Here is a 15,501-nt window from a genome sequence, read left to right as displayed (position 1 = left end):
TGGGAGAGAGGTATAACTTAAAGTTAGTTAAAGTGTTAGTTTTCAATGTTTTAGGAAGTCAACAATGATTTAGGTGATTTTTTTTAAACATAGTTTGTTTGGGCCAACCTTTACAATAAGAGGACGGGTTACAACATCGATGCGGCCTCTGTCTGGAACGCTCACAATCTCGTTGTTGCAAGAAGAGTGAGAAGGAACTGCCTCAGCAGTCACAGTCACATTCACAACCCCTAAAAAAACACATCAACTAAGATCAGTTATTCACATTCTGTACTCTTTGTCAAGAATCAAATTTTTGAGGCTAAAGTGGATTTTCTTGAATTTACTCAGATTAAACAGAGGTTCCGAATGGGAACAGACACACATTACACCTGTCTATCGACCTTCTATAACAGTGTTTCTCAACCCTGGTCCTCACTGTCCCCCTGTCCTGCATGTTTTAGGTATTTCTCTTCTGCCACACATTTGAATTGTATCTCTGGGTGATTAACTGGCTTTTGCAGCACTTGATGGTCATGCAATCATTTGAATAAGCTGTTCTGGAATAGAGGCACATCTAAAAAACATGCAGAGCAGGGGGGCGCTGAGGACCAGGTTTGAGAAACACTGATCTATAATAACTCATATTTAAAGTTGTAAGAATAAAAACCTTGTCCTCACCTAACACTGTGGGATTCATGGTCCAACTGAGGGTTTTCCGCTTGTTGGGACACAGACAGGATGTGTACTGGTCCCCAGAGAGGGGGGTGAGACTGTAATCTGAGGACGGGGCTGCATTTACTTTTATCTGTTAAAGAAAACAAGTTTGAAGCTCAGGACTCAGTGGATAAATCTGTCACTTTTACATTTTGTTTCTTTGGTATGATAAACGCTTGTCCGGTGTTTTTTCCTTCTTTGTCTTGATTATGCTTTAAAATATTACTCATTCTATGCTGGTAAAAAAAATGAAAACAGCTTTTTTTGTTGTCATTTTAAAATGAGAGGTGAGTGTATAATTTGTGTTTTCCCAGATCTCACCGTTAAAAGGTAATAGTTATGTTTTTACAACTCCCCACAAGCAGCTGTACAGAGTGAGTAGAACATTTCATTGCATCTTAAAAACCCTAATAACAGGTCTGTCAGCAACAAGACAGTTTCAAGGGCTCTTCAGCAAAATGATATAATATGGTAACCTATTATGAAGCAAGTGACATTACATTTTGTCAAATGCCATCATCAAAATAATCAAGAAAAGAACATACCTACTATAACTGGTTGTCACAGATTTCTTGGACATATTGAAGTAGTATTTTACAATTGTCTAGCATATCTCACCCCATCACCTACGTGACTACTACGGAAGCAGCCAAAATGTGGTTTTTCAATGAATAATGTCTAAAATACTTTTGCAAATACACTTTCCTTTCAGGCTAACATTTGTTTCAGACTTACATCTTCTGACAGAATTCTCAACAACAACAACAACAACAACAAAAATTAAACTAAAAAAATTTTTTTTTGAAATAAATTACCCCTAAATCTTTAACCACAGCTAAACTTTACACTGTCAGTAGAATTACTAAGAAGACGTCATATACTATATAAATCAACCCTCACCATAATGCATTTAGTCAGGTAGTTGAAGACGGTTGCCTTCAGCTCAAAGTTCTCCCCCCGGATGATGGAGTAGGGCAGGGTGAGCTCCAGGAAGAAAGGCTGGAAGACAGTGAGCTTCTGACGAGGAGCCAAACCAAAACCTTGAGGGGACAAACAGAAAGTCTCCGTCTCCCAGGTGGTGATGGTGTCTGGGACAGTGAGGGATACATCCTTGGTTCCAGAAGATCTGGATCAACAGATACAGAAATGTATTGGGTTAAGCTTTAGATCACACTTAATTGTGATAAAGGATAATACACAGCTTCTATCATCTACTCTATAATTCTCAGGTTCTAAGGAAAAACCTGTCACATATAAGACAAAAATAATGATTCTTCTCCTGTGAGCTCCCTACTCTGCTCCTTAAGACTAGCCATCAGAAATTAGCAAACACCTGGTAGAATTGTACTTCTACTAACCTCATAACACAAGCTACTTCTCAGTGCAAAGCTGGTTTAAATAATAATAATAATAATAATAATAATAATAATAATAATAATAATAATAATAATAATAAACATTGTTAACGGATTAATAGAGGAGCAATGTTACAAAATCAAATGCCTTTTAAGTCATATTTGACATATATAGCATTTGCATAAAAACTAAAGGAACATAGTTACTTGATTGTGCTACAACATTGCATTATGTGACTAGAAAATACATAATACTACTGCCCCTTTAAGTTGCCCACACAGGCCAGCGGGGCATCCAAGCACCCAAGAAAAGGATTTGGAGATATTAAAATGTTGTTTCTCAATTACGTCCTTACAGTTAACCAGAAATGCAAACTGCTCATGTTAATTGAATAAAAAGTAGATGGCTGGACAATATGTCCATTGTATATAGGCTGAATTATTATTACCATTACTTCTAAAGTCTCACCCTGTTTCCACGATGTCCCATATCCAGGTCTCAGGGAAGAAAGTGCGAACTGTTTCCACTGGTTGTGGAACCATAGCAGCTCGTGAACCTGCTTCACCTCTCACAGCCATTGGTAAACTAGATCCTTTTAATGGGACTTAAAGAACCAGAAGAAAGAGAAACAGACCTTATAAACAGTGGTACACTCCCCCCCACCCTCCATTTTAGAAGTGAATTCAAAAACTGTCCTATTTGACAGCTGTGAAGTTATCACAACATACCATAATCATATTCTCTCCCCTTGAATTTAAGACATATGGGTATGCCCATCAGCAAATTTGTTGCTGTTTTCAGTCCTACTCTCTACACAGTTTTAGACAAACAACAAAAAATACATAGAATAATATGTTTTAAATGACGTATATTTACTGTAAAACATTTTGAATTGTATGTTTGTTGTACATTTGGTACCTGGAAAACTATATTGGCTTTCTCTGTTTCAGCAGGTGAAAAATATCTCTTCATCCTCACATTCCAGCATTTTTTGGGATCGTGAACCTTATATGGTATATATAATATTTTCCTGACAGGAAGCAATGCAAAAATCTGTGGAAAAAGAACATGGTTTAGAGCTGGGAAGTGTTCAGTAACTTTGCTTTGGGGAAAAAAGAGCTTAAGAGCTTCACTTTTATTTAAAAACATAACCATAGATAGTATGTCTCTGAAGGAGGCTAAATGTTGTTAGCTGTCACCCTGTCTTCATCCAGAGACTTTCCAGGCTCCTTGATGAGGACGCTCTGATCGATGGCACTGACGCCACACAGGGAGTCAGGCTGGGCCGTCAGCTGCAGCTTCGTCTCCTCTCCTGGAACAGCCGGTGATGGAGAAAACTCCACCGACACCTGATGAGGACACAACATTTACAGTTGGAACCAGACGTTTTCACACAAAGAATAAAATGCCACATTCAACTTTTTTTTTTCTCACCGTCTAAACTTAAATCTGACTAAACTTCTCCCGTTTCTAGAATTAGTAAAATTACTTCTACCCGTTAAATGTCACAATATTGAGAGAAAGAATATGCCAGAGATTTAAATCAAAAGTTTACTTTCAGAATAATTAATGTCTCTTTAAGCCATGAGGGACAGACCAGATGATGATGTCATAACTTTGGAAGCTTCTTATAGGTTAACTGACACATTTGAGTTAAGTGGAGGCACACCTGGGTGTATTTAAGACCATATCTGAAACAAACTGCTTCATGTTTTGACAAATAAGAAAGAAAAAAAAAATCAACCACGATAACAGGAACAGAACTTTAGTCTGGTTGAAGATATTATTTGGCATTTAGCAAATATGTTTTTTTTTTGTTGTTGTTTTTTTTTAAAATTATTCTAACTGACCTAAAACAAGAAAGGTTTGGTCTGATTTAACTTCAGACAGAAGAAAACAAGTGAATGTGTCTTTTTATTTGGTGTATCTAATTCAACTGTAACACTATTTACCCAATAAATTGTCTTATTCTGAATAAAAGTTTTATGTTGCAGTGTAAAACAAGTGACGTGCTTAGCACAAAATATGTTGCTTCTTTAGAAGTTAATATAAGGACTATGTCATAATGCTGGTGGTGTCTTTTATATTTGGCGCAGCTCGTTCTCTTATTTGCTGACCTTATTGCTGAAGCATTTTTCTGTTGAGAACTCGGCATTGTGAGCAATCATGTTCTGGTTGGAGAGGACAGCGTAAGCCACAACCTGGATCACAGGTGCCATGTCTGGAGACACGTGCAGCTTGAAGGACACCACGCCTTCATTCACTGGAAGAGAAAAACATAACATCCAATTGTTAGACATGCTATGAGGGATTGCTGCATTTATGTACTTTCTATGGACAAAATTAATTACATTTATAAATTAATTTCCTTGGATTTTTGCTGATGTAGTTGGGAAGAGTTTAAACCTGGATGATCAGTTTACAACTTTAACTTTAAGATGTTGTTTTTCCTTTTCCATTTTGTCACCTGCTTATGTTTTGCCTTGGAAGCCCTTAAGCGGTGCTGACAAGGCATTGGTGTGTTCAATCAGCCTCAAGGGAAAAAAGATCAGGCCAACTGTGTTTCCATCGACCTTAAAATTCTGCAAATTGGAATTGTGAAAACAAATTTGCTTCATCGAAACATGGAAACTAAAATAGAAACAAAAAACACATTTTTCAATTAAAAGTGTTTGCGCTATGTTGAGTTTATTTTTTATCAAAAATTTTTGCATTTGGCAGCTCGTTGGACGGTGCGCAGCTGGCTCTACCAAAGGTCTCACAACATTGCACACTTCATCAAAATTTTCCCTTAAAACTCCCCATATGTTACGAAGCAACTCCCAAGTTTGAGGGGTTTGTGGCTCCAATGACTCTATTAAATAATTCCCACCTAACATGACGGGTTTTTTTTTCTTTTTGGTGTGTATATTATGCTGTCATTTTGAGTCCAAAAGGTGTTTCTTTGTCCTCAAAGCTAACACTAAAAATGATCATCCAAGCATTCTAAAATTAAAATCTGAAATGTTTTGAATATATGAAGACTCGGTCTTTACACACCTGGTTTATCTTCCACTTGAACTTGTGTTTGTCCTCCTCTGTCAATAGTTCCTCTGTATAAGACCTGAGGATTTTCAGCGGACATTAATGCAATGCATGGTTGTTATGCAAATAACAGGAATAATAAGAACAGCTGACTTGTTGGTGCTCTATTGAATTGAGCTGCTGACTATGTAGATCATTGGAGTCCAGTGAACTCCAATTCATGTTCAAGAAACCAATTAAGGATGATCTGGCCTTTTGCAATATGAACAGTTCCGAATACCAGTTAGTTTTGACCCCAAACCTAAGAAAAACATTTTTTTTTCAGTGCCATTCTTCATCCCAACATGCATCAAAGTTCAAAGTATTAAAATGGCTTAGCCAGAGTTCAAAACTAAGTCTGATAAAGTCTGATAAGGTGTTTAGTTTAGATGTGAATAATCTACTCATCTGCTGTGTATCGTCCATGTGATTACAGGGTAACACATCCATAATAGAAACCCACATATCCCACAACTGAGATTCAGGAATTTGAGACAAGTCAAAGTCTTCTGATAGACATCACACTACAAAGCAACACTGTGTTTGAAAGTATAAAGAGAAGCATCATTCTAGGTTGAGCCTTTAATATTATTTAATTTAATTGAGCCATATGGTAATGCCATGACTATTTGTATCTAAATGGTTATATCAAAATTCAATTATTCTGTTTGTTGTTGTTGTTGGGTTTCTTTTTGTCTCTTTTGTGTCACATACTGTACAGGAACACTTTTACAGATCACAATGAAATACATTCTTTGACTACTTAGAAGAAGGTAATGCTGTGCTGAATTGAAAAAAAGCAATGCTCTTAATAAATCAGTTTTTTCTTTATCTCACAGCTGTCTGAGAGTTGCTAAGCTTTGACTTGCAACTGTCAGCTACAATCAATTTTAAAACTTATTTAAAAATCTTCAGTGGTGATAACCAGAGAAACTACTCACCAGGTACATGATGTTCACAGATGCCTGTGATTCAAGCACAAAAGTGTAATTAATGGCGATTTCCACCTCTTTGTCACACAGAAGTGTTGTTTTGCTCTTTTCTATCTTCAGTGAGCTGGTAGGTTTAGTATCAGCAGAGGGAGGTTGAAACTGCAAAACTACACGATGCTCTGAGGGAATGTAAGCCGTTCTACTTGGAGGAAACCTCAATCTTGGTAAACTGCTCACCTGATTATAGAAAAACATATTACAGACAGAGCTGATGGTGGTTGGAAGATAAACCAAAATTGTATTTTACTGTTCTTGTAGTGCACTTTAACTGCAAGTTGAGAGCCATGATTTACTTACACCAAAGAAAATATCTCCAACAAAAGTGTCTGTGCTGACAGTGAAAGTGGCAAAACCACTGGAGTCAGTTGTGAGGTTCTGCAGTAAGCGTGAAGACCAAACATGACCCTCAATCAAGTACAGCGTCATGTTATTAATGGGCATCCCATTGAAGTCAACAGCCTTGACCTGTTGAAAGTACAATTGTGTGGTAAAAATAGTGCAATGACCACCGTTCAGAAATGTAATACATTTCTTGTTGTTTTGATTTTTTTGTCACATTTAAATGTTTCAGATTTAAATCAAACAAATTTTAAAATGAAAGATAGCTTGAGTAAATAGAGAATGCAGTATTCAATTGATGATTCATTAAGGTAACCTATCCAAAGGTTATCCTTGTCTGAAATTAACATTTGTTTGATGGGCTAACATTTAACTGGGACAAATAAGCAAAGTCCATGAAGTCTGTAAAGAGAGAAATAATTTTTTCACTGCTCTGAATTATTCTTACTTTCCCTTCCAAATTTGAGCCTTTGACATACATCTTGGGAAGATCAACAAAAGCCAGCTTTCCAATAACATTTGAAAGTTGTATTTTCATCATTTGAGAGTGTGAAACACCTGAAAGTAAAAAAAAAACAAAAATGATATGATTGTCATATCTGAAGAATTATTCCGAAAAACTCTGCTTTAAAAAAGGAAGAGTCGAGTACCGTAGCTGGACTTACCTGTTCCCTCCTCTTCCACGGTGGCACTTATATCAAGTCTATTTTTTACCAAGTTTGGTCTAATTTTGGTGAAACTTGACATTTTAAATTCAAATGTAGTACAGCCTGTTGTGTCCATCTAAAAAGAAAAAGCGAAGAAAAAAAAATAATTGAGATGAATACAACAAACGGTAGAAACAATCTTTTTAGACTGATGTTTTCTGTGAAATGACAGACTAACATCCTGGTCCAATCAGCAATAAAGAGGTTAGAATTTTTAACTTGTAGTGTTTGTCTTTAGATTTAAATTATTGCATGCACATGTGATAATTATTTGTCAATCTATTAATATTTGTTTTTAGCATTATTTATGTCGTGTGCATTTTGGTATAGATACCTTTAGGTACAGTATAAATGTGGGTAACCTTACCTGCTTTGTCATTGTCTCACAGGGAGGCGTTATCTGAAGTTCCTCTAGATTTCTAGACTGCTCAAGAGGTCGGCACACCTTCACTGTAACATTTCCTGGTACTGGCTGTCCATATGTGTACCTGGTTAAATTAGAACAGATTCATCAACAGAGAATAACTGTATTATTATTAGTTTTTAAGTTCTGATATTTACTTACTAGAAAAAAAAACATTACTTACTTTGAACATACTTTAGTTTCAAACTCTTTCTGCACAATACAGATTTCTTCTTTTACATTCATGTTTACATCAAATTTGGGCAAGACTGAACACATGAACGGTACATGTTACCAGGTAGATTTTAAGAGAAAAGATTTTCTTAAAAAAAAGAAAAGATTTCTAACATACCATATTTCTCCACTTTAAAGGGGTGATAGTTCTTATGTCCACTGACTGTCACTATGATGTTGTACGATCCTTCACGGGCTTCAGAGTTTAAGGAATATGAGAGCTGCAGTATTTTGGTGGATGTTTCATTGAGCCACTGTCCGATTCTGTTCTGGTTCGGATCCTGTTCGGTCAGATAAAAAACAATGAGACACTATACATGTCTGATGACCTGTCAGGGCCCTTCAGGCATTTCAATGAGGGCCTATTTATTAAATTAATTATTGGATAATAAATAAAATTACATTATTGTATTTCAATGTCTTTTATAATCATTAATTAATTATTTTCTAATGAAGAAAATCAACCAATCATTAGGCAATGAATCTCTGTTGCTTGGCAGAAAAACATCTCACAGCTGTCTGTGAGTCCTGCAATTATAAAATGCACTTAAAAAGTTGAAAGTAAAACTGAAATATGTGGATAACAGGTATTATCTGCAATGGACACCTGTGGGGTAAAAAAGATAAAATACTTTGTTGTCTACATAAATGGAAAATTGGCTTAAATAATCTGTCAGATTCCTCCCATAAGAACAACATGTCATGCTATACACAAACGTTCCTCAAAATAATTGAAAAAGAAAACTAAAATGTGATCTGCACTGTGTTGTTTCCTTCTAATTGCAGAGCTGGATAGTTGCCATGAATGAAGAAATACCAGCTGTCGCAACAGCAACAAAAACAACTAAACCTACAAGTTAAGCAGTTTGTATTTGCTTACCTTTAGTTCAATGACCCCGTACTGTTGGACAAAGAGAGGAAAAAGAAAAGTCTGAGTCAAGCAAAAATGAGAATAATATGGAAAGTTTCATTATCATTATCTGGTGCAAGTTATTCAGTTTCATGCCTTAGACTGACAGCCTCATTTGGTTATGTTAGACAAAGAAAGAAACTGATTTTAGAAACCTGTTTTAAACAGCTACTGGCTCAAACCATTGATCGTTCAGCAGACTGACTGTAGATATTGCAGATCTTTAGTTAAGCAGCACACATGGCTACATCACCCATCACCCTCACCAAATAATTTTAAAAAGAAAAGCTATGAAGACACAATGAAAATGCTTCTGGTAGCAAACCAGGCTGGCCAGGGTAGCCATGAAGGTTTGAGATCAGAAACAACATTTTCTGAAAACGACTGGCAGATTGGATATATTTCACATTCCCATGTCTTTTTTGAAATGATTTGAAAGTATTTTGTCTTTGGACTCCTAATCGTGTATGTTTAAACATTAACATGACCCACTTCTAGGGGGTGTGCAGTATTTGAACAGTGATCAAATAAACCCTTTGATTTGTTTACATTCTACATGGATTTTTTTTTAAACAATAATATTTAGCCACTTACCAGCTGATTTATTGGTCTGAACTTTGCATCCATTGAGACCACTCTGAAATGAACTACGAGAAGTTTTCAGATCATATGGATGTTTTAGGTAAACAGCATTAACTTGTCAAAGTTAATGCTGGTAACCCAATTACCTGTCTGTCCAGGGAGGTAGATTGGTTTGTCTGTTTGGATTAAGGTCATGGGTTGGTAGGTTTTGATTAGGACTTTCCTGACTTCTTCTGAGTAAAATGTGTTTCCTCTTACTTGCACCTCCAATGTCTGCACCTCTTCTTTTTTCACTAAAGGGACCTGTGTCAACAAAAATTTTGGAATGATGTGAAACATGAAACTCTTGCTCGTAACACAATGTTATCTTTGAAACAATAGATGGTTGCTTGTTATTGAAAAGCATGCAGTGCCACGTTTTCTTGAAAGTTGACCTGAAACTGAATGATTTCAAGAAACTCCTCCGTAGAGGTCTTCTCAAGAAGGATGGTGTTGTTTTCTTGAGACCTCAAAAAGACGGTCATGGTCAGAGTCTCGTTGGGCTCCATGAGACTCGCACAGAATCTTGTCTGAGCTCCAGCTTCAAGGACAGCAGGAATGGTCACCATGTAATATCTGCAGATAGTGAACATGCAGCTGTAATTTCAGTGGTCTGAATCCTCTCGGGAGTGGAAAACTACCAAAATTTCTATTCAAATTAATTATAAACATATTTCTGAAAAGTTCATATAAACTCACGGATTGGCCAAGGTTGGACCAACACATGTTGCACAAAAGACGACCCACAGAATCCATGTCCACATCTGGTTCCCAGGATGACCCATGTCTGACTGCACTGATCCTCTGAGTTACTTTCTATCAAACAGCTGCAGATAACAACACCCCCGCCTACCTTCACTCTCACAGTGCAAACCTTCTACACACCATGTGTGTTTCTCCTGCAGGTATCTAGAAAATAACTCATTCATAAATGCTACAAACAGATGTTTGCTTTAATCATTAGAGTAAATACCAGATAAGAGAAGTTTAACAAAGTTTGTACCAAGTCAAATAAATATATTTGCAATTATGAAACTTGAAACCAAACTAAATTTAGCCTTTTAAATAAAATAATAAGGGAACTGAACTTAAAGTGAAATGAGAGCCAATCATCTGTTTACTCTCTGTTTACTCTGTTGCAAAGTCAATGTGGCTGTAACTGTCTATGTGTCAATTGTGAGACAGAAAACACCTCTTGGCTGTTTAAACAAAACTTGTTGGAATGTTCATTTCTTCTTCTTTTACTGGTTTTAATTGTCTAGATTTTTCCATATAAATTAGTGAGTGGGTTATACAGGTGCACAGTTAGTAGCACTGCTGCCTAGCAGCAAGGGCAGCTGTCTTTCTGCGTGGAGTTTGCATGTTCTCCCTGTGCATACGTGGGTTCTCTCTGGGTACTCCAGCTTCCTTTTAAAAATACCTTATCAATCCCAAATGAAATGAAAATGAAAAGTAAATGATGTGACTAACACTATCCAAGTTTCTTCAGTCATTGTAGATGCTAATGGCTGTGGACAAGAAGGATCTCCTGTAGCTGTCGGTACTACAACCTATCTGAGAAGCCTCTGACTGAAGACATTCTGTTAAAGGACAGTGTCATAAAGGGGATGTCCTGGGTGGTCCATTATGTCCAGCATTGCGGTGAGGCTCTAAAACAGTAAATGTGTGTGTGTGTGTGTGTGTCTGTATATATATATATATATATATATATATATATATATATATATATATATATATATATATATATATATATATATATATATATATATATATATCTCAAAAACAGATAATTCAATAATTTGTTACTATGGTGCAATTATTTAAACATGCAATATTACGTTCAAATTTTTACTACTTGTTGAGCAAGATCAGATTGAAGGTTTTCAAGTGGCCAAGATCAATTTTATTTATTTTAAATTATTTTTTAAATTTCCTGCTGAATTGTTTGGATCCTGCTTTTACTAATCTGCATTTCTTCTGGTCGTGGAAATAACCTACATTTTTATTGTTTCTAGGTGAAAACTTTGACATTAGTGTTAGCAAAGTTGTGCAACAGTGCCCTTTAAACAGGATCGAGAGTTTGAGTTTGTTATGCAAATATTACGAGAACTGTGTAGAACGAATAAATGCAGAGATGAACGGATCGGTAGACTGACAGATTAGATAAACACAGCGGTATCAAATTCAGTCCTTTACAGCCCGTGGATTAATGGAGAAACAACATAAATGGACGGATGCGCAGAGTTGGATGTAATGGTGTGGGAGATATAACTCCACAGAAAACATCTGTGACCTACAATCATGTTCAGAGACAGTGAGCCATCTAGTGGACACAATGAAGCATTGCAGAACCCTTCAAGCGAATGATTTCTCTACTACAGCAATTATTTTAAATTCCCAATTTTCCAATTCATAGGGGAAAATAATGAAAAGGCTCCTATATTCTTAAACATTTTAATATATGGGATCTTGTTTAATTCATGGAGTCCGACAAAACCACTGTAGTTTTTTGATTCTAAATATAAATGAATAAACTCTGGAAAATATTGAAACATAATTTTTTTTAGATCTCTTTAAAAAGAGTTTCTTATAAGAATAAGCAGATTGTTAAGGGGGTGAGTGTGGCACATTTGACGCAGCATAATGTAATATGCAATACATGTACTGTTATTTTAAACAAGCATCACTGTTAGTGTTGCATTCCACAGAGAAAGGTGCTCCTCCGTAGCGAATACTTTATTGACAAAACGTAACGTAAAAGGTTTAAATGACAGATAACATCTGACTTTTGTCATCTATGGCAATCTGGAGGTATGTGCCATTTAATAGGCGACCAATGAAAGTAAGTTTATTTTTGAGCAGAGAAACTAATACTATTTTGGGTGTAAATGCTTATTATAAAACACAACTGGAACACCTCTTCCAGGTCTCAACAACAATATGAATAATATATTTGGTGAAAGATATAAAATCTGTGTTTGAAGCAATTACTTCTCGGGATGTATTCAGATTACTAAAACACATCTACTGTACTTTGGCAGACATACAGTACTTGCTGTACTTGCTGTGCTTGATGTCAAAGTAAAATTTCACATCACCTAAAATAATGTGTGAAATTGAAGGCAACCATAAGAAACATTTGAACAAAAGCTGTCTCTCCATCCATCATGTATATATGTGTGTATCATCTGTTTGCACTTGACTGACATTGACACACTTTAAGCTCTTAAGAATAGTCCTTATGAAAAAATGTGGAAAAGCCCATCCCAATCTTCTTCAACTGGATCGCTGCTGTCTTCATCATGTGGGTTAGTGCCGGCACATTTATCATGCTCATCTTTAGGTTCTAGTCAGAAGTCTTTATCCTCAAAGGAGGAAATGACCACAACCTCCCGACTCTTGAAATCCCACACTGCTGTCAGATGGAAGGCCATATTGGAGAAGACGACAAGGTACTCAAACAGCGCAAAAAAGGTGTAACCTGTAAAAAACACAAATATCACACATGCATGTGTTGGCCAGCATTTTACACTGCTTATAACACAGACAAAAAATATCCATCACTATTTTTGTCTCATTACAAGTTGAAATCACATATCCATGCCACACGTTTCCTATTTTTATGTGTTGAAATAGTTTTAAAACATGTTTAATTTCTATTTCCACTAGTAATCATCAATTCTTTGTGGTGTTTATGCAAAACCTTAGGTTTATATCTTGTGTGAATTTTGTCAACTTTTGTGTCAGCGTTTTAAAATATCAAACATGACACAAGGTAAAACTTACTTCCTGATTCACAGTACATGTTGTGTTTCCAGTAGAAGAATCCAGCAAAAGCACAGAAGCAAACATTGAGGAGTAAGAAGCGAACCTTCCAGTGATGAGACTTGGCATCCTTTAAGGAAAAAAAACAAAAAAACATCACAAACAAGGCTCAAATGCTGCAGTTAAAGTAGATAGATTTAATAGAATTGTGGTGTTTTATATTTACTATTCTTTACCTCGGGACTTAATGAATACTTTTTAATTGATCTCCACAAACGGCAGGTTATCAGCATATAGATAAGCGAACTCACAATGAAGAGGACGAAACCTTCCTTATGCACAACTGAACAGGGAGGAAGGAGAAATCATGTTCAGAAACAGGCATCAAAATATTCAACATGATGATTCAGTAACAAAATAAAATTGCTAAATTAGTAAAGAAATGTATGAATGAAGACTCCACCATCCAAAAAATAACCCTGATGCATGTCTTATGGTAACTGGATCACTCACAGTATGTCTCATTAGATGACACATATGTAAGAAGCAGCAGGCCCAGGTTCTCAAAAATGGAAAAGGTCAAGTTCAAGCAGCTGAGTGCGCTCTCGGAGGACCTGGCAGCAAAGCGGGACTTGTAGAACCTGAAGTAGGTAAAGGCCACCAGAAGCCTCGGAGCAGAGTGCAGTCCGATGCAGAATCGCCATATGTGGCACTCAGGACTGAGGCTGATAGAGGCACTGATGGATGGCAGGTAGTTGGGCACCTAAAGACAAAGAAGGAGGAATGTATTCTATTTTTTCACACAGGTGCAGAATGTGACAAGTAAAACTAAATAAAATAAAATATAATAATAATTAATAATAATAATAATAATAATAATAATAATAATAATAATAATAATAATAATAATAATAATAATAAGAAGAAAATACCTAAGAAAAACTTATAAAATCAAAGTTTCATTTTGTTGCAACTGGATAATGTGCACTAATGTGACAGTGAAATATTTTGAATTAAAAAACCAACAACCTTCAATAAGTGAAAATGCTTTAATGTGGAAAGAACACATGAGTTCATTTTTAATGTAAACTCTCTGCTTCTCTCTGTGTTTTGATCAAATGATAAGGTTGAGATTTCTGCTGGCAAACAAAACAGGTGGGTTTAATATAAGGGAAATAATGCATATGAAGAAAATTACTCAGTGCACACTGTTAAGTTTAGTAGAGGATTTGTGTAAAATGTAACAGAAAGTTGCTGGATGTTTTGGTTAATTAAATAACTAATGAAATAAATTCAATAAAAAGCATGGTACTCTTTATGACTAAATGCACTCAAATGAAAAGTCTCAATTAAAAAATATTTAAGAAGTACTAAAGCAACTGAAAAAACCCTGTTTATATTAAGACGCCTTTGACCTTGAGACAAAAGGGCAAAGGTCATTTTCTTTTCACAAAAGAAAATGATCTCTTATTACCATTAGTAATAATGGTAATAATAATGGTTTCTTGGTAATAAGAAACAATTTCTAATAAAAGAACCATTTCCAGAAAGCTGTTGGAAAATAACAAATTACCTGGCAATGTGTACCAGTAGCATCTTCAAAGTGAAAGAGAGAGGATATCGAGACGCAAGTGATGAGTCCTAACAGTGGCAGGCACACAGTAACAACAATACAAGTGGCGAATGATATCCTGATGACCAGGGGCCTTTCATAGCCCAAAATGTTTGAGCCTTGGATCATTTTACCCTGCAAGTGGGGAAACATTAAACAAAAATAATAATCACATCGTCACAAAAGAGGCAACATGATTCTATTCACAGAAAATTATGCATGCATGATACATATTTACTGTTATAATAATTAGCAGTGTGCATGCCATGCCCGGCTAGGGCTAGAATTATGAAGTAGTCATCTTTATTCTGATAAATTCATTCATGTTTCTAAAAAGGATACATTCTGTAAAACCATTACCTCCACCCAGCTCACTGCTGCCCAGCAGGCGCTGCAGTTACAACCGGCTCAACAATAACAATGTCAGTGCGCGAAGGAGCCGCAAATTTCTGATCCCATCGAGCCAGGAAGAAGAGACTGGGACGTCATCCAGCCATCTTCAGTTCCTAAACGTTCATCTTTATAGTTTTATCCATGTGTTCCTAACAGATGATAGTAGGCCTAAGGATGCTGCTGTCATCCTTGCGCGGAAGATAGCGGGAGGAAAAACATAAGTGGGAGGAGAATGGCAGTTTCCGGAAGAGACGGCGAGCAGTGAACAAGATGTGTCAAAATAATACATAGAATGGTTTTAATAACATGCGAAAACATGTCACAGCAACTGATCAAAGGCAACATAATGAAGTAAAAATACTGCGTCAGCAGCGCTTTGTTTCTGGACGCTCTCCGCGGTGCTGAAAAAC

The 15,501-nt window shown here is 36.2% G+C and overlaps 2 protein-coding genes across 3 annotated transcripts in view; both read right to left on the bottom strand.

The window, feature by feature from the left end:
- LOC106930550 (alpha-2-macroglobulin-like) overlaps nucleotides 1-10,121 on the bottom strand; it is a 38,190-nt gene extending 28,069 nt beyond the window's left edge. For both annotated transcript variants that reach the window (XM_088011689.1, XM_088011690.1), the window contains exons 1-21: nucleotides 10,021-10,121; nucleotides 9,717-9,897; nucleotides 9,429-9,585; nucleotides 9,295-9,347; nucleotides 8,671-8,691; nucleotides 7,909-8,071; nucleotides 7,741-7,825; nucleotides 7,521-7,641; nucleotides 7,112-7,229; nucleotides 6,895-7,004; nucleotides 6,405-6,572; nucleotides 6,057-6,284; nucleotides 5,092-5,155; nucleotides 4,170-4,315; nucleotides 3,252-3,401; nucleotides 2,971-3,105; nucleotides 2,781-2,862; nucleotides 2,521-2,656; nucleotides 1,597-1,822; nucleotides 661-787; nucleotides 109-230 (exon numbers count right to left, since the gene is read on the bottom strand). In XM_088011689.1, the coding sequence (XP_087867815.1) occupies nucleotides 109-230; nucleotides 661-787; nucleotides 1,597-1,822; nucleotides 2,521-2,656; nucleotides 2,781-2,862; nucleotides 2,971-3,105; nucleotides 3,252-3,401; nucleotides 4,170-4,315; nucleotides 5,092-5,155; nucleotides 6,057-6,284; nucleotides 6,405-6,572; nucleotides 6,895-7,004; nucleotides 7,112-7,229; nucleotides 7,521-7,641; nucleotides 7,741-7,825; nucleotides 7,909-8,071; nucleotides 8,671-8,691; nucleotides 9,295-9,347; nucleotides 9,429-9,585; nucleotides 9,717-9,897; nucleotides 10,021-10,106 (2,679 nt within the window). In that variant the 5' untranslated portion in view covers nucleotides 10,107-10,121. The remainder of the gene's footprint in view (nucleotides 1-108; nucleotides 231-660; nucleotides 788-1,596; nucleotides 1,823-2,520; nucleotides 2,657-2,780; nucleotides 2,863-2,970; nucleotides 3,106-3,251; nucleotides 3,402-4,169; nucleotides 4,316-5,091; nucleotides 5,156-6,056; nucleotides 6,285-6,404; nucleotides 6,573-6,894; nucleotides 7,005-7,111; nucleotides 7,230-7,520; nucleotides 7,642-7,740; nucleotides 7,826-7,908; nucleotides 8,072-8,670; nucleotides 8,692-9,294; nucleotides 9,348-9,428; nucleotides 9,586-9,716; nucleotides 9,898-10,020) is intronic.
- Nucleotides 10,122-12,027: 1,906 nt separating this feature from the next.
- On the bottom strand, nucleotides 12,028-15,223 carry LOC106930544 (acyltransferase PGAP2-like). Its single transcript, XM_088011688.1, has 5 exons — nucleotides 14,660-15,223; nucleotides 13,600-13,849; nucleotides 13,323-13,429; nucleotides 13,108-13,216; nucleotides 12,028-12,802 (listed from the first exon to the last, which is right to left on the bottom strand). The coding sequence occupies exons 1-5, from the start codon at nucleotides 14,849-14,851 to the stop codon at nucleotides 12,672-12,674; spliced, it is 789 nt and encodes a 262-aa protein (XP_087867814.1). The 5' UTR covers nucleotides 14,852-15,223; the 3' UTR covers nucleotides 12,028-12,671.
- Nucleotides 15,224-15,501: the final 278 nt, after the last annotated feature.

This window comes from Poecilia mexicana, unplaced genomic scaffold (genome assembly GCF_051168715.1).
Source record: "Poecilia mexicana isolate PSO_F unplaced genomic scaffold, ASM5116871v1 scaffold_13, whole genome shotgun sequence".
In the NCBI taxonomy this organism is placed as follows: domain Eukaryota; kingdom Metazoa; phylum Chordata; class Actinopteri; order Cyprinodontiformes; family Poeciliidae; genus Poecilia; species Poecilia mexicana.
Note: the sequence above shows the minus strand (reverse complement) of the source record. Positions and strands in the feature narration are given on the sequence as shown.

Coding starts and splice junctions, on each gene's coding strand:
- LOC106930544 (XM_088011688.1), bottom strand. CDS start 14,851: ATGTTTCCCCACTTGCAGGGTAAAATGATCCAAGGCTCAAACATTTTG. Junction 13,850..14,659: donor CTACTGGTACACATTGCCAG/GTAATTTGTTAT, acceptor CTTTGTCTTTAG/GTGCCCAACTACCTGCCATC. Junction 12,803..13,107: donor CATGTACTGTGAATCAGGAA/GTAAGTTTTACC, acceptor TGTTTTTTACAG/GTTACACCTTTTTTGCGCTG.